At 42.9% G+C, this 20,608-nt stretch overlaps 1 protein-coding gene across 3 annotated transcripts; it reads left to right on the top strand.

Moving 5' to 3' along the window:
• The first annotated feature begins 1,498 nt into the window (after positions 1 to 1,498).
• Positions 1,499 to 20,063, top strand: LOC135330453 (probable ATP-dependent RNA helicase DDX6). Of its 3 annotated transcripts, none has more exons than XM_064524110.1 (14): positions 1,499 to 1,602; positions 3,809 to 4,272; positions 5,824 to 5,887; positions 6,359 to 6,463; positions 7,774 to 7,903; positions 8,295 to 8,441; positions 8,689 to 8,783; positions 9,526 to 9,648; positions 10,148 to 10,276; positions 10,648 to 10,764; positions 12,408 to 12,471; positions 13,435 to 13,536; positions 14,393 to 14,572; positions 15,811 to 20,063. In XM_064524110.1, exons 2-13 carry the CDS (start codon positions 4,073 to 4,075, stop codon positions 14,566 to 14,568), a joined length of 1,452 nt encoding a protein of 483 aa, XP_064380180.1. In that variant the 5' UTR covers positions 1,499 to 1,602; positions 3,809 to 4,072; the 3' UTR covers positions 14,569 to 14,572; positions 15,811 to 20,063. The 3 variants fall into 3 exon arrangements, with proteins under 3 accessions (XP_064380180.1, XP_064380179.1, XP_064380178.1); XM_064524109.1 differs by having other exon boundaries at positions 1,505 to 1,659; XM_064524108.1 differs by having other exon boundaries at positions 1,505 to 1,662.
• The last annotated feature ends 545 nt before the right edge of the window (positions 20,064 to 20,608 follow it).

The following is a 20,608-nucleotide window of genomic DNA, read 5'->3' as shown; positions in this document are numbered from 1 at the left end:
CTGAGAACAGCTTGGCGCTGCGGGAGTCCTCTGTGCTCCGGAGTGACCGTTCTGGACACGGCGACAGCTCCGCAGCGAGGTGGTTTGGGCGTGAATGAAAGAAACAAATGAACAGCGAGGCGGTGCTGCTCTTACATGCTATGAGAACGGGGCAGGAGCACGTGGAACGATCAGAGCAAAGCGGGGCGCGCGTTACCGCAGAGCTGCCAGGTCTGAGCGAGACGCCCGTGCCGTGCGCGCGGGGCAGGGTGTGTGGCGCGGCTTTTCCCACGGCCGCCACACGCGACCGTCTCCCGGGCCTGCCGCTGCGGAGGCGAGGCTTAGTTCGCATCGCCCCTCGTGCAGGGCGCGAAGAGCTGCTCCTGCTCCCCGAGCCCAGGGGCTCCAGATGGCAATAGAGCAGAAGAAACTCTGCGGCTGAGATTCTCTGCTTCGAGCGGATGCTTCGATGGGGGTCGCGTCCTTTTGGCCTCGCCGTATCTTGGCCCCAGCTAGACTTTGCAAGGAAGCACACTAAAAAAAAAAAAAAAGGAAAAAGAATTTTAATTGTTCTGGGGAGAAAACAGAGCAGCAGAAGACTTTTCGTGTACGTTTTACAGCTGGGGGTAGGGATAAACAAAGATCTAAAAATAGCTGTAAATGTGAGTGCCTGGAAAAAACAGCCACGTGAGGAAAACAAATGTTTTTCCATGTTTCTTTGTGTTAGTTTAGAAAAACTGGGACAAAACTTTGGCGGGAAAAGGCTGAAATAATTTCAGAATTAACAGCACTTTAGGCTAGTGTTTAAGATTACATGAATACCGCGCTTCAGTTCTTCGAGATGCTTGTGTTAGTAATAGACATATTGAAAGGAAATAACTAGTTCAAAAGTGCAATATTAGGTGATTCCAGCTCCCGCATGCTGTGGGTTCGTCTCCTATCCCTAACAGTGTGTCCGTGTTAACTCTGGATAACAACGGGTCATGTTGGGTTTCCAGGCTTTTTCTCAGGAAACAGATTTTTTTTTTTTTTTTTTTTTTTTGGCAGCTCTGCTGTCAGGTCTGAGGTAGATTCTGCTTCTTAACCTGAGACGTCGTGGGGGCTGGTGGTCTCTGTGTTCAGCGCCGTGTTGCCCCCTCCTCCCTACGTTAGCGGTACGTGAATGGGCCGAAATACTTGTGCCGCGCCGGGGGCGCGTGCGGCGTCACCCTCAGCGCGGTGTGCGTGTAAGCGTTGGGTGGGTGTGTCCGTTGTTCACCCCCCCGCACTGCCTCGGCCTCTGGGAACCTTCGCCTCTCCGGCGGCGTCCCGAGACCGAGCCGGTGCTGCTGACAAGAGCAGCCGCAGCGGCAGGGCGGCGGCTGAGGAGCGAGGCTGCGGGGACGGCAGGTGCCCCGCCCCCCGCCCCGCCCCGCCCCCGCCCCGCCCCCGCCGGCGGAGAGCTCCGCCCCCCGCCCCGCCCCGCGGTGACGCAGCCGTCAGCGGCGGGGCGGGGCGCGTGCGTGCGTGCGTGCGTGCGTCCGCGCGGGCGGGGCGGGGCCTGGCTTGCCCTGCCGGGAGGGGGAGGGCGCACGGGAGGAAGGAGGAAGCCGCCATCTTGGAGCGTCGAGTCGCCATAACAAGGCACCAAGGGGGAGCGAGAGGATTTTATACCTGGGCGAGGGGGGAGCGCGGCTGGTGGCGGTGAGGACGGGCCAGGGCGCCGGGACGGGCGCGGGGCCGCGGGGAGCGGAGCGGAGGCCGCCGCCGCCCGGCCGAGCCCTGCGGCCTGCGCCGCGCCGCGTCGCGGGAGCGGCGGGGCCTGGGCCGGGCCTGGCGGCGCTGAGGGGCCGCGGGCAGGGCGGCGGCGGCGGCGGCGCTCGCTGCCGCCCGGCGGGGCGGCGGGCGGGGGCCGCCCCATTGTTCGCGGCGGGAGGCGCCGGTGTGGCGCAGCTGCGCTTCGCGGGCGGCGCGGCCCGGCCGCGGGGCCCGGGGCGACGCCGCACTGCGGGCTGGCCCGGGCGGCGGCAACAATGGGCGCCGCGGGGGCTCCCGCTTTGTGCCGCCGCGGCTGCCGGCGGGGGAGGGAGCGCTGGGGGGCGGCCGCTGCGCCTGCCTACGTGGGCTGCCTCGGGAGGGGAAGCCCGCGGCGCGGGGCCGCTTTTCGGTCGGGCCGCCGGTTTGCGAAATGGTGGCGCTGCTCGCCTTGGGACGCGGAGGTGTGCCGGGCCCGGGGGGTTGTGCAGCCTTTCGGGGGATCGGCACGAGGCGGGAGGCCGAGGAGCTGGAAGGCTTCTTTAGGAAAAGCGCCGGAGAAACTTGTTGGCGTATCTGGGGTTTTTAGGTGACTTCGTGGTTTCTTTTCTGACTCGTCTGTTTTGGTACGGAAGTAAGGTGAAGGAGGGAGTGTCTTTTCAGAGGAGGCATTGAAGCCGCGCTTCTAGCCTGGAAGTTAACTGGGAGATGATCTTAATTCTAATAAGCTTAAAATTATGCTGTGAAACGCTAATCAGTATGGTGGGACACGTCTGGGAAATTTGAGAAGAGTTTGAATTCCTTTTCCATCTACTTGACTGAAGTGTAGCATTTCTGTCACTTTAAATTTTGCATACCGGTATTGTTTTAAACCTGTATTTTAGCCAGCAGGGGAATATGTGGGTTTTTTGGACACTGAACTTGGTGATCAACAATCTGTTGTTTTTCCCTTTGCATTGTCCTAAGATGCAGATGCTTTGCAGTGAGAAACTGTATGTGTAAGCCTACTTTCTCTTCCTTTGGAAAAGTTTTAAGACTAGGAGTGTCTCGGCTCACCCTTACCATCATGGGGAGAGTTTTTCGGCTCTGGCCATGATTACGTACATTCTGTATGTAAGATGCAAGCTTTGTATTATCTGCTTATGTTTTTGCTAACTTTTTTGTTAAGCGCGGTGTTAGTATTAAGTTACGTGTTCTGAATGTTATCTTTTGAGCGCAATACGGATTGTTAGTGACAGCTGGAATGTAACGTCACGCAGAACACAAGCAGGAAGCTGTGTATCTAGTGTACGTGTGTTTATTCATTGCTTCAGACTGTAGATGAACGAACAGTTTAGGCACAGTCATTTAGACTTAACAAAACAGGAAGCTGCTGTCAGTTCAGCTTGATGATGTCATTAGTTTCACTATTCTGGATGACTTGTAAACTTTTAAATTGGATGTTGGTTTAAAGTAAGCTGACTAAGCTAATTCTGGGGGGTGGAGGAGGGAAAACTTCCACGTTACTCCTGTGTGGGGTTTTTTGTTTTTGTCTTTTTTTTTTTTTTTTTAAAATCATGTGTCGTCATTTCTATTTCCCTTCCTAGTCGAAAGGACAGTCAGAGTATCTTAAGGGTTTCTTCAATTCTACCTGTAATATCTATTTGACATTATGGTCTTGCTTCCTGTCATAAACTTCTGTGTAACGTTGCTTAGTGTTTTATGGGCTGCCTTGTTGTGTCCCAAAGGTGGGTGCATTTCAAGGATAGGCAAAGCAGCAGGTGTAGTTCATGCCTACTTTACAAGGGGGCTAGGTAGTAATTTTTTTCAGATGATTAGTCACAGGAAGGCTGCTGAAAGTACAGTTGTGTACAAAATGGTCTCTGGTGACCTATGGTGTTCTGCTCAGCTTTATAGCAAAGGAAAACAATTTGGTGTGCTTTTGGTACTTAAACTGAGGAAACAGGACAGCAGGTACTTTGTGTTGCATGTTGCCTGAGAAGAAATGATTTTCTTGATAATATATGTTATTGCAGGCTGCTTTACAGTATAAACTGGTGCAAATTCCATAGACAAAAATCCACGTATTAATTGTTGTCATCTGCTTCTCTTTCAGATTGAAGCAAGTGAATTCTGATATAACTCAACTTTGTTAGAGGGCTTTTTTTAAAAAAAAGTTGATCCACAGTGCATCAGAGCAAGTTACTACTTTACTTTTGAGTGACTTACAGGTGCTTGCCTGCATTGCAATAAAGGACTCATATATTGAGCAAGACTTATTTATCTCTTCATTTTGGAGAGTCTAATAAACTGTTATTACAGTTTCTGTACTGACTTTCAAAGTTTTGAAGTCTAAAAAGACATCTTTAAAAATAAAAACATGAGCACGGCCAGAACAGAGAACCCTGTTATAATGGGTCTATCCAGTCAGAATGGGCAGTTGAGAGGCCCTGTAAAACCCAGCGGGGGCCCAGGAGGTGGAGGCACACAAACTCAGCAACAGATGAACCAGCTGAAAAATGCCAACACAATCAATAACGGCACTCAACAGCAAGCACAGAGTATGACCACCACTATTAAGTAAGTATGCATGTAAATGCTAAATAACATCAGCTGACATAAAATAACTTTTAAATTTCATGCATGGGAAAGTGTACTTGGGTTCTTGTGTTTAAAAAATTTTTTTTGTTCTGTTTTATGATATTGGTGACAGAAGTGTCCTGTGACATGTATTTAAAAAAAAAAAGGATTTTCAGGTGTAAACTTCGCTCTGACAATGGTTCTGGTAATGTGTTAGTCGTGAAAATTGAATTTGGCTCTTTGCTTTTCAAAGCAAATAGCCCCTTGACAAAGGTATCCCTACTGAGCAACGTCATCCTGTTCTCTTTGCTCGTTGCAAGCAGTAGGAGAAGGGAGTTGGGGAGTGCAAAGGAACTGAATTGAGACTTAAGTCAGAGGAGGAAATACCATGTAGCCTTAGACCAGTTGTGTATGATTTTCATTTGTTTGCTGCAGATGTCTCTCATGGTGAGAAATTCTTTAAAATCAGGGGTTTTTTTCTCATTGATCTTAAAGTCACTTTTCCCATTAATTTCTGTGAATTAAACAGTAGTGTGCACTCTGCAATGTAACCCTATGGATTTTCATTACTCAAAATCTGAGTCAAGCTAATACAGTACCATTATGATATTCTATGTCGCTTTTATCTGTCCTCCCATCAAACTGTTTTTAGAACTATGCTAATAAAACATGAATGTGCTGGTTGGAAATTCTGATGGATTTGAAAGATTCATGCAGTACAGTAATATGGGACTCTCTCCCCCCCCCCCCCCCCCCGTTATCCCCCAGAATAAAAAAAAAAGCTAGTGTTTTGTTACTCAATTATTTGTGAAGAAAATGCCTAGCATAATAATAGAGCGCCTAATGGAATATTCTGATTTGTAAAATTTGCTTGACTTGCTTCCGTTTTTTTATAAAATGGGTTAATTTGAACAAACTAGTGGGTGAAACTAATCAAAGCTCATTTGCAACTGGGAATGAGGAAGAAAAGACCTTGTTGTCTCCTGTACGTTACTGTGCAGTGACTTTTGAGAGACGGTGGGTGTCTAAATCCCACTGAAAGCAGGAGGCAAAATGTGATGGACTAGTGGCACGTGTGTTACTTAATTTTCTCCTAAAAAAGTGTTTTTATTTGCACGCGTTACTTTTAAATTGTTTAAACTAATTTGTTTTTCAGGGTTTGTTTATTTTCAGTGGGTGAAATACTTGTATGGATTTATTATGGCCAGTTTGCTTTGTATGACTAATTCAGTGCTCCATTTTAAATCAATGTTCTACTGGACTGATATAGTGCCCTAAAAGTGGGACTCGAATCATGACTGGATAAAGACTTAACAGATTCTTTTATGTACTTGGCAGACTGCTGAATTTACTGTATTTGCAGTTTCCTGCCTCTTGCATCCTGCTTAGCTCAGAGAAGACTCGAGCTCGTATGTGTAGATGCTTTTAGTCTTCCAGAGGTGAAAATGCTGCTACTTAAAACTGTTGCTAAGAAAAATCAAAAAACAAAATGAAATGTGTAAAGCAGGGTGTGTTGCGTGGTTTTTTTTGTTTCTGTTTTTTTTGCTATAGACCTGGTGATGACTGGAAGAAGACTTTAAAACTCCCTCCAAAGGATTTGAGAATCAAAACTTCGGTAAGGATGTTTGAATTGTAAGAATGTATTTTGAAAAAAAGATTTAGGAGAAACTGCACTGACAGAATATTTCTCGTAAGCAGAGATTCAAAACCAGTTCATGTCTTGCTATTTTTAAATGAAAAATTAATGTGTTCTCTTACAGTTTTAGGGAAAGATGTTTCCCTTGTAAAGCTTCAAATTTACTTTATATTTTGGGGGGGGGGGTTTGAGTGTGTTGTAACACAGGATTGATTCTCAGTGTCTCCTGCAAGGCAGATCAAAAGGTGTCAGCGTATATTCACAGTTACCAGAAAGTTAATATTTACTTCTCCATTGTATGGTATTGCATAGATTAGTGGGGACTCTTACATAGTAATGGAGTGTGCTTTGTGGTCTTCCTGCATAAGTAATCTCTCATTGAGTCAGACCAATCTGCAGCTGTGGCTTGTATGAACTAATCTTATCGATGTGCTTTTTTTGATTATTCAGGATGTGACCTCCACAAAAGGAAATGAGTTTGAAGATTACTGTTTGAAACGGGAGTTGCTGATGGGAATTTTTGAAATGGGCTGGGAAAAACCATCTCCTATTCAGGTTGTTACAAAGCAGACTAGTTATAAGCAGCAGCTTAGTTTGTATTTATTTATTGAAATTTTTATTCCCACTTAAGCGTTGGATAATCGTGTCATGATTTGGGAAAACTGGGGATTTGGACAGTGGAACTTGGTGATACTTTTGGGATGGAGAGAGATTCTTGCACCAAACTAAATCTTAGCTCCTGAGTGACATAGAAATGGGACTGACTTATGCTTTAAAGAAATTACTTTGGTTTTCCTTTTCTCTGTAGAGGCATTAGTATTTTAATCTCCTGTTCAGTAGCATCCTTCAAACAAATAAGTATTCCCAGTGATAACAGTGCTTTTTCTGTACATTTTTTGGAAAAATTTGTTTGACTTGCCATAGGTTGCAAGTCATTAGTTGTTACAAAGATCCATGTACAGCTTTATTTTTTTATTTTTTATCTTATTTTTTTGTTTTTTAATCTTTTTATTTTTTTTAATCTTAAGCATCTGGAAGGAGGCACAGTGGAAGATACAGGAGTGAGGTTAACATGTTAGCAAATTTACCTTTCTGTCCCTCCATCTGGCTTTCACTTTCAATGCTCATTCTTAATGTTGCTGACTTGCAAACTTTGGGAGTTTTTGGACCTTTTAATTGCTCTTTGGAGGATTATTGTTGACACAGCTGTTCCATTTTATCTGCTTAAGGCACAGAAAAAGCCATGGCTCTAAGTTAAGTGCTTTAACACAGATTCTGACCCGCTGCCTTTCCCACGTGACAAGGTTGAGGGGCTTGGGTTGTTTAGATGTTACTGTAAAAGAAAGCAAAAAGCAGAAGACTTAAGACTGTATTTGGATGTCCGAAGTTTCAGAAGGAAAGCCTGCTGGTTCTGTGATAGATACGTCCTAGAAACATGCGGGTTTGAAACTGCACAGGCTGATACATTTCTCATGTCAAGATATGGATGGTTATCTTTTTTCCATAAGAGGAGTTAATGACTCTCTTCGCCTCCTCACTTTTTTTCTAATTTTTCACTTTTTTCTAATATATCAATATGGGCTTACCATCCTTGCATTACCTGTTTGCTGGTTCTCTTATGACCAGGCGACACAAGGGTGTGAAATGAGATGGTGGGAGCAGAACTGCTGCTGTGTTACAGAACTCTTTCCTGATGGGTTTAACTCCCTCCTGTCATGAGGCTAGAATATGCAGCCGTAGGGTATTGCGTTTATGGGAAAAACGGACTTATTGTGATGCTGTTAGTGAGGAAAGTTGAATTCAGCCAGGCTCTTAAGTGAGCATGGCTTATGATTGCTCATGCACTGACTGTCATTGCATTTCAGGAGGAGAGCATCCCCATTGCTTTATCTGGTAGGGATATCTTGGCTAGAGCGAAAAATGGAACCGGAAAGAGTGGAGCCTACCTCATTCCCTTACTTGAACGGCTAGACTTAAAGAAGGACAATATACAAGGTCAGTTGAGATGGGTTTTGTTTAGCTCCATCCGGGTAATGGTATCAGTACCTATTTAGCACACTGGAATCTAAAACTGTTTGTTGAAATTCTCGGAAGTGTAGGTTATCTGCTCGTATTTTCAAGGAAAGCTGGTGGAGGGAAGGTGGAATTGTGAAAGTCCCACAATTGCTTTCAAAAATCCGAAATGGAGGACGTCCTGTGAACTTTACTGTCTTGCCTTGGAAAGTGGATTTGGAGTAATAAGTGTGGTTGGTGGCTGGGGGCCTGAGGCAGAGGGGGAATATGGAGGAATGTAGCATTCCTCCTAAAGTCTGTATCTGCTCTAGGGAATGAGTGTTTAAGATACAATGTGTTACTAGTAACTCATGCTGAGACTTTTAACTTTCAGCAATGGTGATTGTTCCCACCCGTGAACTAGCCCTGCAGGTCAGTCAAATCTGTATCCAAGTCAGCAAACACATGGGAGGTGCCAAAGTGATGGCAACAACAGGAGGAACCAATTTGCGAGATGACATAATGAGGCTTGATGATACAGGTTGGAGCACTTTTGCTACACTGAAGTTGCTGTTTTTTCGTGGCTTTTAAAGTAGCAGTGGAATTTCTGCCTTTGAGTTATTCATGTGTTATTGTTCGCCTGTCACAGAACAGACTAATATGTTTTATTCACTGTTTGTCTACGGTTGTCATTCTCTCAAACTGTTCATATGAAACCTGGCTGTGACTGCTAGAAACTCTTTGCATTATTTTAGTCACCTAATCTTTTTGCTCTTCCAAACTTACAGTGCATGTGGTGATAGCTACCCCTGGGAGAATTCTCGATCTCATCAAGAAAGGAGTAGCAAAAGTTGAGCATGTCCAGATGATAGTATTGGATGAGGCAAGTTGCTCATGTTAAACGTTTTGGAATTTTTAACACTGAATTAAAGTAATGATCTATTTCAGCAAGCCTCCTCATTATACGCAACAGTAAAACTTTGGTTAAAAACACTACAAAGTCAATCCATTCCTGAATTTTTCTGAGAAAGTGTTTTGGCAAAAGAATTTTTATGCATCTGGATCTTTTGGGTGAATCTTTTAACAAAACAACTTAGAAAAAATTGCCTTTCATGTATTCCTTGCAATTCCTGTGGAATAGATTAACAGACTGTTCTGAAGCGATGGAGTGATTTCGTTTGGTTTCAGGTTATACAGAATGAGTAGTGCTTAGAACGTAATTTTATAAAAGCTGGCATATGAACATCCAGTAGAGCACAGGTTTCTGAATGAGAGGTTGAGAAGGTAGTTGTGTGAAAGCTCTTTGAATCTGATTAAGAACCCTGGTAGCTGCTTTCAGTGTAGTTTCCCATGCCGTTTGTTTTTCTTCAGATTGATTCTGTTTAAATCCAGCTGTTGAGAACCAGCAAAGTTAATTTTTTTTTCTTACTCTGGGATAACCAAGAAATGAATCCTATCTGTAGTAGCTAAATTAAACTTTTTGGAGCATGTTACTAGGATTTGGGGCAGTTGCTTCGTAAAGACAGGTAGAATACTGTGCATTTTGTTTTTTTCCAATGGAATATGACTAGATGATTGAAGCTTGCACCATTAAATTAATTTACTTTCTCTTTCTTCTCTTACAGGCGGATAAGTTACTGTCTCAAGACTTTGTTCAAATAATGGAGGACATTATTCTCACGCTACCTAAAAACAGACAGATTTTGCTCTACTCAGCCACTTTTCCTCTGAGTGTACAGAAGTTCATGGTAGGTGCAGATGTATTCATAAACATATTGATTGTGATGACTTGCACATGAAATGCATGCATGAATGAATGATTCATAACTGTTAGTACTCATTTACTTAGGCATGCAGACATTACCTGCTCGATACCAGCCTAAATCTGGAACAGAAGTGTCAAAGTAGTTTTGCCACTTTAATAAAGAACAGTATCGGGAAAGCTAGATAAGCACTGTTCTTACATAAAAGGCACCATTTTACTTTTTATATAGTTGTTACATGCAGTCTGCACCGATGCAGTGCTTCCAAGAGACACTGATGTCTGGCCTGCTCTATTGCCTTTGATGTATAAATAATCCTTTGTGAAATTTTGCCCGCCCTATCTGTTGTATGCGTAGCCTGAGAGTGGATAGGTGGTGCATTCCTGCCAGGGAAGAACTTAATGCACTGAGGGTGAGAAGTCCTTGCGCTGGTTTGCACATTGGTGTGCCTGCTTTATCTTTAGCTTGAAAGTCTCTCTTTCAGAATTCCCATTTGCAGAAACCCTATGAGATTAATCTGATGGAGGAGCTGACCTTGAAGGGAGTTACCCAGTACTATGCCTATGTAACTGAGCGTCAGAAAGTACACTGCCTCAATACGCTGTTTTCCAGGGTAAGCAACAGGATTTGGTAAGGAATGTACAGAAGCTTTTCTCCTTCAAAAAAAAAAAAAAAAAAGAAAAGAATTAAGGTTTAGGGTAACAAAGATTGGCTAACTATGTTTGTGTGGTTTTCTTTTTCCTGTGCCAAAAAGGGCTGATCTTGCTGTATAAGCTGAAGCTAAAAATATACGTTTCTTGTCCTGTAACTTCATGTTATGGAATGACAGTAATTTTTCTCCTCTTGTGCAAAAATATGTACTGTTTAGGTTACTTGCAGCAAACCTGTTTGGCCTCCTTCCTGTAAAGGGTTTAGAGTTCTTATGTCTTGGACCATTCGTTAGTAAAATGCTGCATTTACTGAACATGCTACTTTTATGTTTAGCTCCAGATTAACCAGTCGATCATTTTCTGCAACTCCTCTCAACGGGTTGAATTGCTAGCCAAAAAGATCTCCCAGTTGGGCTATTCCTGCTTCTATATCCATGCTAAAATGAGGCAGGTGAGTATGAAGTTACAGTAGTTTATCTCCTCCTCCCCTTCTACTCCATACCCAAGGTCAGTCTCTTTCCAGACTTCTTAGTGTAGCTGGTCAGTCAGTATTTAGGAGTTCTTCAGGTCAGGTTACTTGAATCCAGTATAAGCAGAAGCTGCTGCCAGAAGGCGCAGCTTTTATTGCTGCCGTTTCCCTTTTGCCAGCATGAGCCATGATGGACAATCTGGTGCTTGGTGTGGATATACAAACAGTAAATCTTGCACCATATATACAGGGGAATCACATAAGAAGGGCAGTGGCTTTGATCAGAACTTTTGGTGACAGCCCCTGTTGGTACATAACAACTTGCACACATGGCTTTGGTATAAACTGTGCGAAATACCAATGCAGCTTAACTGGTGCAAGGGATTCCTTTGACTGTAGATTAGTTCTCGTGTTCTCTAGCTTTGTACTCAGTTACCTTGCTTCCAACAAGTGCGCTAAGTAACATTGGCAAAAGGTTGAAATGCCATTTGTAACGCAGTAGTACTTTGATATATTTTTCCATATTTATGAGCTAGAGTAAACTCAAATGAAAGCTTCAGAGGAGATCTAGCTTGCTGTCCACTGGACTGACAAGCAAAGCAAATGTTTCTTGGGTCATAAGCAGACCAGTAGTTCTTCAGTCAGATATAGAAGAGGCATAGGTGTTGAGAATTTATGAATGGGTTTCTTTTTTTGGTTAGTTGCTAGTTGATTTTTGTGGCAAAATGTAGGGTGGGTTTGTTTGTTTGTTTGAAGGCTGCAACTTGTTCATTTCAGGTGTGTGTTTTGCTCTTTCAAAGTGATATGACTTAAGCTTAGTGTGGCCAAAATGACTTGTTTGTTGGAAGAGGAGAGTCTTCAGAGACAATTGACTTCTCCCATCACAAATTCTGAATCGGTAGTGAAAAATACTCAGTGGAAAACAAAGTTAGTGCAAAATTCAGTTTTTAGAAGAGAAATGTTTCCAGACTTAATGCAAATAATCACAAATTTAATTCTAGGACATAAAATGAATAAAGCGTGTATGGAATTTAGCAGGGGGCTGGAGGAGACAGTAGTCAGAATATCAGAAATGAAGATAAGATTTGGGCGCACAAAACTTTCTTTGCTCAAACTGTATTTCCATGGAGCTAAGTGTCCTGAAACAGAGTCCTAGCTGATATCTTGTGCTTTCATGTATGCTACTTCCTGTGCTTAATGCTGGCAGAAATTGGTGTGAGATGTTTATTACTGGGAAGGATAAGGGAGGGGTAGTTACTGCAGAGGCCAGTTTGTTGCTTGATGTCATTCCTATTAGTACAGGTCTTCAGTTAACTTAAGCTCCTTTATGTAGACTTAACTGAATAGTTACTTAATACTCCTGTTTTGAGATGACTATGAAGGAAATGTGTGAGGGTTTTGAACCCAATTTTATGTCTTTGTCTAAGAGTGGTGGTACCTGCAAGCGCCTCTTTTGTCTTCAGGGCATATGGAAAAGAAGTCCTGAGAAATATGTTTTAACAGCTTTGTTGTGACTCACTTGCTCTCAGTAATGACGAGGGGTAGGAATGCACTTGATCAAAGTTCAACGTTTGTAACTTCAATATCTACCTGAAAGTCACAGCTGAGCTTTTCTTTGTTTCCAGGAACACCGCAATCGTGTGTTCCACGATTTCCGAAATGGCTTATGCCGCAATCTTGTTTGCACTGGTAAGAGTTCCTAAACACTTTTCTTTTTTTGGAAGGTGGCAATAAAAGGTGGATTAGCCATTAGCTCTTACATAAGAGAGAACTTGATTTGAAATAAAGCAAAATAATAGGTTCGGGTAAGAGAATTTTGTCAAGCTTGTGTGTAGCAGAGTAAAGTTATTCTTGAGGCATATACGTTTTGTCTTTTGTGACAAACGGTGAAAGTGCAAATTGCTAGCAAATCCTGTCATTGTAATAGTTTCCCCCCCATCAGTAAAGTACCATGTTTGTTTTCACATGTGAGAGAGAGTCCTTTAAGTTGTTGGGCTGAAGCTTTATGAAATAACAGCAGAACTGTAGGCAGGACTCCTAGTCTGTGACTAAGATCACCAGAGTACATTTTACTAGTTCTTTGGGTATTTATAACTCATCTTTTTAAAAGTTTTTACAGTTTTGTTTGGCCTGTGTATTATCACAGTTCTTCATTGCACAGCCCGGTTGGGTAGTAATATGGCACTGTCTGCTGATAGCTACATGTATCTGGGTAGTCCTAATAAAAATCATTAGAAGTGTGTGTGTGGGGGGGGGAACAGTTTAGCTAGTTGGATGTCATTCAGATCTTGAGTTTGGTGTGACAATGGCAATGTACTTCATGGAAGAGGAGATGCTTTTATTTAAAAAAAAAAAAAAAACTCAAAAATAATCTAACCTGGAAAATGGGCTTGGTGTTACATACTTTTCCTGCACAGATGTGAAAATCTGGTGTCTTTGCTGTTTTTTCTTCTATCATTCCTGCCTAAAAAGGATAAAGAGTGAAAAGAAGCCAGAACAGAATTTTATGTAAAATGTCATGATACAAGAGAGGTTTATATTTAGAAACTAGTGCAAGTTACTGTTTGTTATTCTTAATCTTTCCACCCCAAATCCTGCCAGCATGTGATCTTGTTGAAATTAACTTTCTTCATGACCTGGATTGTCTTTCAGATCTGTTTACCCGAGGTATTGATATCCAAGCTGTGAATGTGGTGATAAACTTTGATTTCCCAAAGCTGGCAGAGACGTATCTCCATCGTATTGGCAGATCAGGTGAGAGGAGAAGCATCTTTTAGGGAAAACTTAGCTAATAACTGTGACTTTCTTAGGCTTGAATTGGCTTTCGAGAATTACTGAGGCAGTTACTTTAGGCAGTTTTGATTCTCTGACAAATTTCTGACATCATACTTTCTTCAGAGGGACAGCAGTATGTATTTTCAGGTATTGTCTCAGGAGATTATCCTCACAAATAATCCGAATAAATGCCTGTGCTCTTGCAGCTGGCCTGAACAGCTTAATGAAAAAAAGTGTATTTTGCTTTAATCTCAAGAGACTTTCTGGTACTCTTGTTTGCAGTTTGGGAAAATTCAGTACTGAGAACTAAGCTGCCTGGTATCTTAAGCATAGTTTTATTCTGCAGGTACTCTAAAGTGTTGCTAATATCTGGACAAGAGCAAAACACATTACTGAGAAAGGCTTGTATTTGTTGGGGGGAGAGAAGTGGGAAGAGAAGAAAACACTTTGAGAGAGAACAACACATTTTATGTTCTTGTCTGTTACATAACTTAATCGCTGACCACACACACTTCTTGTGGCAAGAACACTTGCTGTTGAGTAAAGGCTGGACACGCATACTGCAGTAGTGGAAGGCTTTTAGTTTGTAATTAATGGGTATATTCAGCTGGAGCATCTTTAGCCTCCTGGATTTTTGCATTCTTACAGCAGTGTGAAACTCCTCAGCGACAGGTGATGTGAAACTCAGAGCCCCATGGCAGGATCTGGGTTCACTCTTATTGGAGAACAATCTGGATCACACCAGAGCCTGCAGACTTTTTCAGTGAACCTTTTATTATTCAGGGTGTGTGGGTTTTTTTTTTTTTTTTTTACCCCCTTTCTTTCTCTTCCCAAGGTCGCTTTGGTCATCTTGGCCTGGCCATCAACTTGATCACCTATGATGATCGATTCAACCTGAAAAGTATTGAGGAGCAGTTGGGAACTGAAATTAAACCCATACCAAGCAACATTGACAAGAGCCTGTATGTGGCAGAATACCACAGTGAACCTGTAGAAGATGAGAAACCATAACCATGTGCGTATGTAAATGCCTTCCTGAGTGCAGAAGTCGTGCTGGATGAAAGAAGAGCTGACAAATATGAATGTTGTTGGAAGGGAAGAGGGGAAAGTGATGCGCTGAAGAGGGTCTGAATGTGAAAACAAAGAGTTTGAGATATCAGTCTGTCAATGCAAGGGATTCTGTGAGTGTGGTGAAGCAGGGTGGGGAGGAAGAGTAACTTTTAGTGGTTTTAATTGAAATGCTGAGCATGTGTTAAGGAGACTAAGGGGGCAGGGAGTGGAAAGGCCAGGATGGCATCTAGCAGCCTCATGAGTTCTTTTCTATATGGCATAGCTAAAAGGAGAAATAGCTGAGGGGCAGAGGGGCAAGCAGTCATGAGAAAGGTGAAGAGAGAAGACTGCTGATTTGAGAGCATAGCAGCAACAACAAAGCCTAAACACCTCATCAGTTAAAAAGAACAGGTTCAAGTTAAAAGATGCTTCTTAAATCATTTGACTTGGGCCTCTTGCAATTAAAGGGTGGGTAGCAAAGGTGTAATTCATCCTTGTTGCCACTTGAGGTCTACTTACCTTAAAAAGAATATGAGGTGTTACTGTAGGGTACCGTTAAGTGCGACTCCTCTGATAACTTTTGGGGAAGAATTGCTGAGTCAGTTCCTTTTATAAGAAGGAAAATTGCCTTGGATTGCAGTTGAGCAAAATGGTTTTAGAGGGTGATGTTTGATCTGTTTTGGTTAAGACACTATATTGTGTAAGATGAGAGATGATTCAGTTTGGGTTGGAAGAAATTTGTGTGTGTACCCTTCTGTTACAAATCATGAATCAGAGAATCCTGAGAAGGCTGCTGAAATTCTTCTCAACTGACAAAAAGTTGCTGCAAAAGCAGGCTGCTGAATTTAGTTAAAATGAACATATGTCCGTTCTCTGAAAACGTTGAAGGAGAGCCCTAACCAGTCATGCCAAGCTGACTTGCAGCCTCTGCTTTCCTGGCTGAATTGTCTGTGTGTGCGTGTGGTTTTTCTTTTCTTTCTTTCTCTCTTTTTTTTTTTTTTTTAATTAAAACAAACTTGGGAAAGGTTCCATGATTTTGTGGAGCAGGAAGCATTGTTGAAGCCAGGCTGGTCCAAAAGATTCAGCTTCAGTTTGCTTTTCCAAAGCTGCTACATAGTCAGTGTGATTCATTTCTTAAGTTCGGGTTATGTGTAAAAAGGATTTAACTGTAGGTGTTGTGGGTTTTTTGTTTTGTTTTTTTAGGCTTTGATTACACATGCCAGAAGGTGAAGCCCTTTGATCCAGATCTGTGACACATCGTTTCTTTGGGGATACCCTTCTCTTTGTGGGTTTTTCTTCGTCTTTTCATTTTGGAACTATGAAGACTAAAGAGCTCGGCCTTTTTTCTTTTTAAATTTGGCAGCAAGGAAGAAAGAAGATAAAAGGAGGAATATCTTTTTGTTTTTCCACTTGTTTGCACTGTGTGCTGATTGAACATTAGTTGCACTAACTGCTGGTTTTAAATTCTTTTTCTTTGGGTGGGAGGGGCAGCAAGGGAAGAAGAGAAACCCTAAAAAGAGAAGAATCTTGATGAACACAAGCTTGTCTGCTATTTCAAATTCTCCAACCACCGACTGAGTGCATTTCAACTTCTCCCTGGTTACTCATCTGTTTTTAAGCTAAAGAGCTTGTTACTTATTCGTGCAAAGTGCCTTATGCTATGAGACCATTCAGAATATTCCCCTTTCCGACACAGCCCAAGGAATCAACAGCTGTTTTTTTTCAGGTCAAAGTTCCCCTTTCTTCCCCTTCTCCTCCTCCCCAAGTACTCAAGCCCAGGGCTGGGAGGTGAAACGTATTGGTAATACTACTTTTTTGTTCAACTTTTTTTTTATTTGGAGGAGTTGATATGCATCTGCAGTTCACCCGCACTGTAAATACCTGTATTTAAAACAAAACCAACTAAAAATCTGGGCTGATTAGGTGCAGCATCATAGCTCCAGAAGGAAAGAGTAGCCTGCCATCCTTTGCAGGAGCCATAAGAAAAGCCCTATGCTCTAGCAGAACACTAAAGACTGGTTTCCATAAGTCTCCATTAGTAGTTACAGCACTTGATATGTAGACTTGTTTCAGAGCCATGGCCCTCTTTCCTCTGGTGCAGTGTGTCCCATAGAAAATCAGATGTGTATATTGTACAAACTTTGTAAATATGATTTTTTTTTTCCTGTTTGGGTTCATATATAACTTTTTTTGATGAAGGTTGCTGGGGTTAAAGGGATTTGACTGATTATGGGAGCAGCTAAAGATGAGAGGGGCTCAGTTTTCTGCAACACTAAACAATGAGAAGTGCTCTGACCTCCGTGAAGAGCAGGCCTCTACAAGTGTCCCTTGTCAGGGTGGGTTTGCTCGAGTGCTGGCAACACTGTCCTGTACCGCTCTTACAGAAGAGATTACTTGCGGGGCTGCGAGGCCTCAAACTCCGTAGCTCAACCTGTTTGAGATGCTCTTCGATTTCCCCCTTAGAAACTTCAGGAACTTTCCAAGCTCTGAAGGGGGCCAAGATCTGTGTTCCACCATGGCGCGAGGGAAATCCAGCAGTGTCAGTGTTGCTGAGCAGTATACGCGTAAGGCGTGGATCTGGGTTTAAAAGAAACCGTAGAAAACCAATTTACATGCATAAACTGACAGTTCTGGAGCTTTATGGGATTGATTCACCTCCTGCAGTGTTGTGCATTTTCTGCCCAAAACAACCTCTGTAGAGACTCGTAAGCAGGTAAGGGCAAGCCCCTGTTAATGTCAGAAGCTGCAGAAAGCTGCTTGCCATCTTCTCTGTTTTGGCATGAATTGCTGTCTGTCATTCTGCGTTGTATATTGCTGGAAAATGCTTTCTGGTCGAGTAGTGTTGCTTTAAATTGTGCCCCTCCCAACATGCTTGATGTTTGGCCTGATCTACAGGCAAGAGGAGTGAGACAAATCAAAAACCGTAAACTTTTTAAATTCCCTTTTAGCCTGTTCAACAACACTGTCAGGAGGCACCTGGATGAATGCAGTTCCTTTTGCTCAGTCATTTATTGTGTATACAGATGCTGCACTCACACCATGCTTGCTTACCTGGATGCAGGAATTAATTTTCTTAATTTCTCCCCACTTTGACTTTTTTTTTTAATACAAGTAAAATTGGAACTACCAGGCAGACTTACCCACCAGTTTCCTTGAGGATCATAAATAGAGACCAGGTGCCTCCTGGCAGCAGCTTTTCAAGATGGAAAGGTTTTTTTTTTTTCCGGGGTTTTTTGTTTTGTTTTGTTTTTTGTTTTTGTTTTGTCAACAGTGACTCCGTAATTGTAGCAAATGCTGCACTAGAGTACAAACTCAAGAGCTTGGTCACAGACACTCTGTGAGCCACGCAGCTACATCTGACTGGCAGGTACTAAATGTAAACAGTTTTGGGGTGCTTTTTTGGGGTGGGGGGTGGGAGTTTGTGGGTGGTAACTTTGACCAAAAGTAAAATCTTGCTCTTGTACTGCAGCCAGCTTATGATTTTCCAGTGAGACAGAAGAGGGATCATTTTAGTGCAACAAAGACATGGAAAATGTAAATAAAAGTTTTGTATCTTGTCAGGGCATGCACATATAACAAGAACAAGATAGCTGTGTTGAGTCAGATGTGTGTGCTCTGCTTGGATTTGTCGTAGGTTAGCCTGGTGCCATGCTTTGATGGTCCCTCTTGAAGCACAGAACTTTTCAATTGAAAGTATTACTTTAAACTTGGCCTCTAACTGAGGATTGGCACTTACCTAGACTATCGGGGGCACCATTTTTAGGTGGCTTCCAGTAAAGAAGGAAGCAGCCTATTTTTGGTGCTAATAGGCTATCTCTAACAGATGCGATCTTGCAAATGGAAAGATGCTCCGGATGGCTAGGATAATCCTAGCCTTTTTTTTTTTCTTTTTTTCTCCCCCCTCTCCCCTTCCCCCCCTTACCCGTATAAGGAGTGTGTATAAACCTTGGCTTCCTCAGAATCCTGGTGACCTCCTGTTCCTAGTGGTCACGTAGCAGCCATTACATTTATGCACTGATTGGAACTAGTCTCTGCCTTCAGTGATGAGTGAAGGTCAAATATTTCCTCTGACAAAGATGATGAGATTCTGATGTACTCTGCATTTTTCCCCTCAGAAGTCTAAAAGTATCACCCGATGAATCTGATGAAATGGAACTTCACAGCTGGGTGAAACCTCTGTGAAGAGGGTGACACAAATCTTCAGTCAATTTATTCTAGATAAACTATAGGGTGGCCTCTGGGTGCATGCTCTGAGTGCACTACAGTTGCTTAGAGGGCTTTTACCAAAGGGAGGGGGGTGGGTTGGTCTCAAATACGTATTTTAATTTCCAGAATGAGATGGGAGCATCTTTCCTTTGCCCTCTGTGACATTTTAGTGGGTAAAAACGCGGAAGCTCAAACAAATGTTGTGTACGTGTTGGTATCAAATCATCTCATTCTGATCCTGTGTTCTTTATTTTTACTGTGGGATGGGGGAGGGTGTCTGCACCAAGAATTTAAAAATGCTTCGCACACGTGATTTTCAAATGACTGGATGCAAATGTGAGCAGGCAGCTGTCCTGCATCTGATCCTGTTCTAGAGGTTACAGAACTGCCATGCCGCACCTCCGGTGTCACCTTCATGGTGGGTCTCGTGCTGGCGCTGGACTGGGTAATGCTGTTGGGGCCAAGCAGCTGTAGGTTTCTGAGGGCAGAGTGAATTTTGTTCCCAGGAACTCTAGCAGTACGACTGCCACTGTAAAGGTTGGCAAAAGTAGTCTGTGCAAGGAATGTTCTGATTGCTATGAACTTCTAGTCCATTTTCTTTTTTTGAATCAGGATTTCTCTTCATAATAAGCCAAGTCTCTGGAGCAAAGAGCATGCATCCAAGCTTAAAAAACAAGGCTTTGGCAAATACCATCCCTTAGGTTTTGCTCAATTCACTATTGTGTTGCTAACGTCCCCACGTGGAAGCATTGTTAAATTCTGCTGTAGACAAGTTAGGGAAGGGTAAGGAGGGGTGGGGGGAGGGATGGGTTTATTAAGATACAGCTTTGCTGTATTTTAACCAATAATTACGGGAAAGGGGTGTCAGGAGAAGAAAATAGTCACTGTTCCCTTTATTGAAAGAAACTGGAACTTTATTTCAAGGAAAAAAAAAAACTGCAATTCAAGTGAGATGTTATAATCCACTGGTCCCTAGTCAAGAGGTTGGTATTTTACTGATAACCAGTGAACAACATGGACTAGTCCTTCAAAACATTCAGGGGAGGGAGGGGAAAATTGGCTTTCTGTTAAATCGGTAATTGGCAAACTCTCCAGTGGAGCTGAAATTTTGTTGAGAATGTGTTTCTGTGGATGTATGTGCGTCACAACACTGACTTGTGAAGAGCTTCATGAGTTCAGAGTGCAGAAAAGATGAATGGTAAAATCCTGATTTTGTTAATTAAACTCAATAAAAGCTCCCTGGAACTCCAGATTTGTTTGGGTATTCCTTTCTTTTAACTGTGCTGAGCAAAAGGCTTGCTTACCTTTCCTTGGTACAGAAGACCTCCATACATGTCTGAACATTCAGAACTAGCTTTGGAGAGATGTGTCAGGCAGAGGAGTCAATCTTGAGAAAAGGAAAGGCTCTCCTAGCTCGAGTGATGACACATCTGCAAGAGGCATTCATTCGCTCTTTGTACAGACTGTCCAGCCTAGATGGCATGTGCTCTTCCAGGGTATAATGCCCCACTATCTAGTTTCAGCTGGACTAGAAAACTTTACTTGCCTTTTGGTTACAGTGCTGTCTTAGCCCTAACTTTCAGAGTGTGAGAGGTTTCTTCTTTGAGGTCGTTCCCATTGTGCTCGGTTTAGATAGATTGACTTGTAGTTGGTGGGATGGCCTCCTCAGCTGTTAGGCCTGAATTTATATTAAATAAATCACTCTGAAGCAGACTGAAGTCAGTGCCAACCTTATAAAGCATCTGGGTTCTGACTTACAGATGTGAAATAGATTTAAATCCTGGTAAAACTCATG

Source organism: Dromaius novaehollandiae, chromosome 21, assembly GCF_036370855.1.
Source record: "Dromaius novaehollandiae isolate bDroNov1 chromosome 21, bDroNov1.hap1, whole genome shotgun sequence".
NCBI lineage: Eukaryota > Metazoa > Chordata > Aves > Casuariiformes > Dromaiidae > Dromaius > Dromaius novaehollandiae.
The sequence above is the reverse complement of the archived record's forward strand: the minus strand, read 5'-3'. Positions and strand labels throughout refer to the sequence as shown.

What these genes read in the sequence shown, in the direction of transcription:
- LOC135330453 (XM_064524110.1), top strand. Translation starts at nt 4,073, where the DNA reads ATGAGCACGGCCAGAACAGAGAACCCTGTTATAATGGGTCTATCCAGT. An exon ending in AAAGAAGGACAATATACAAG is followed by an intron (nt 7,904 to 8,294) that starts GTCAGTTGAGAT and finishes TTTAACTTTCAG; the next exon opens with CAATGGTGATTGTTCCCACC. An exon ending in AATGAGGCTTGATGATACAG is followed by an intron (nt 8,442 to 8,688) that starts GTTGGAGCACTT and finishes CCAAACTTACAG; the next exon opens with TGCATGTGGTGATAGCTACC.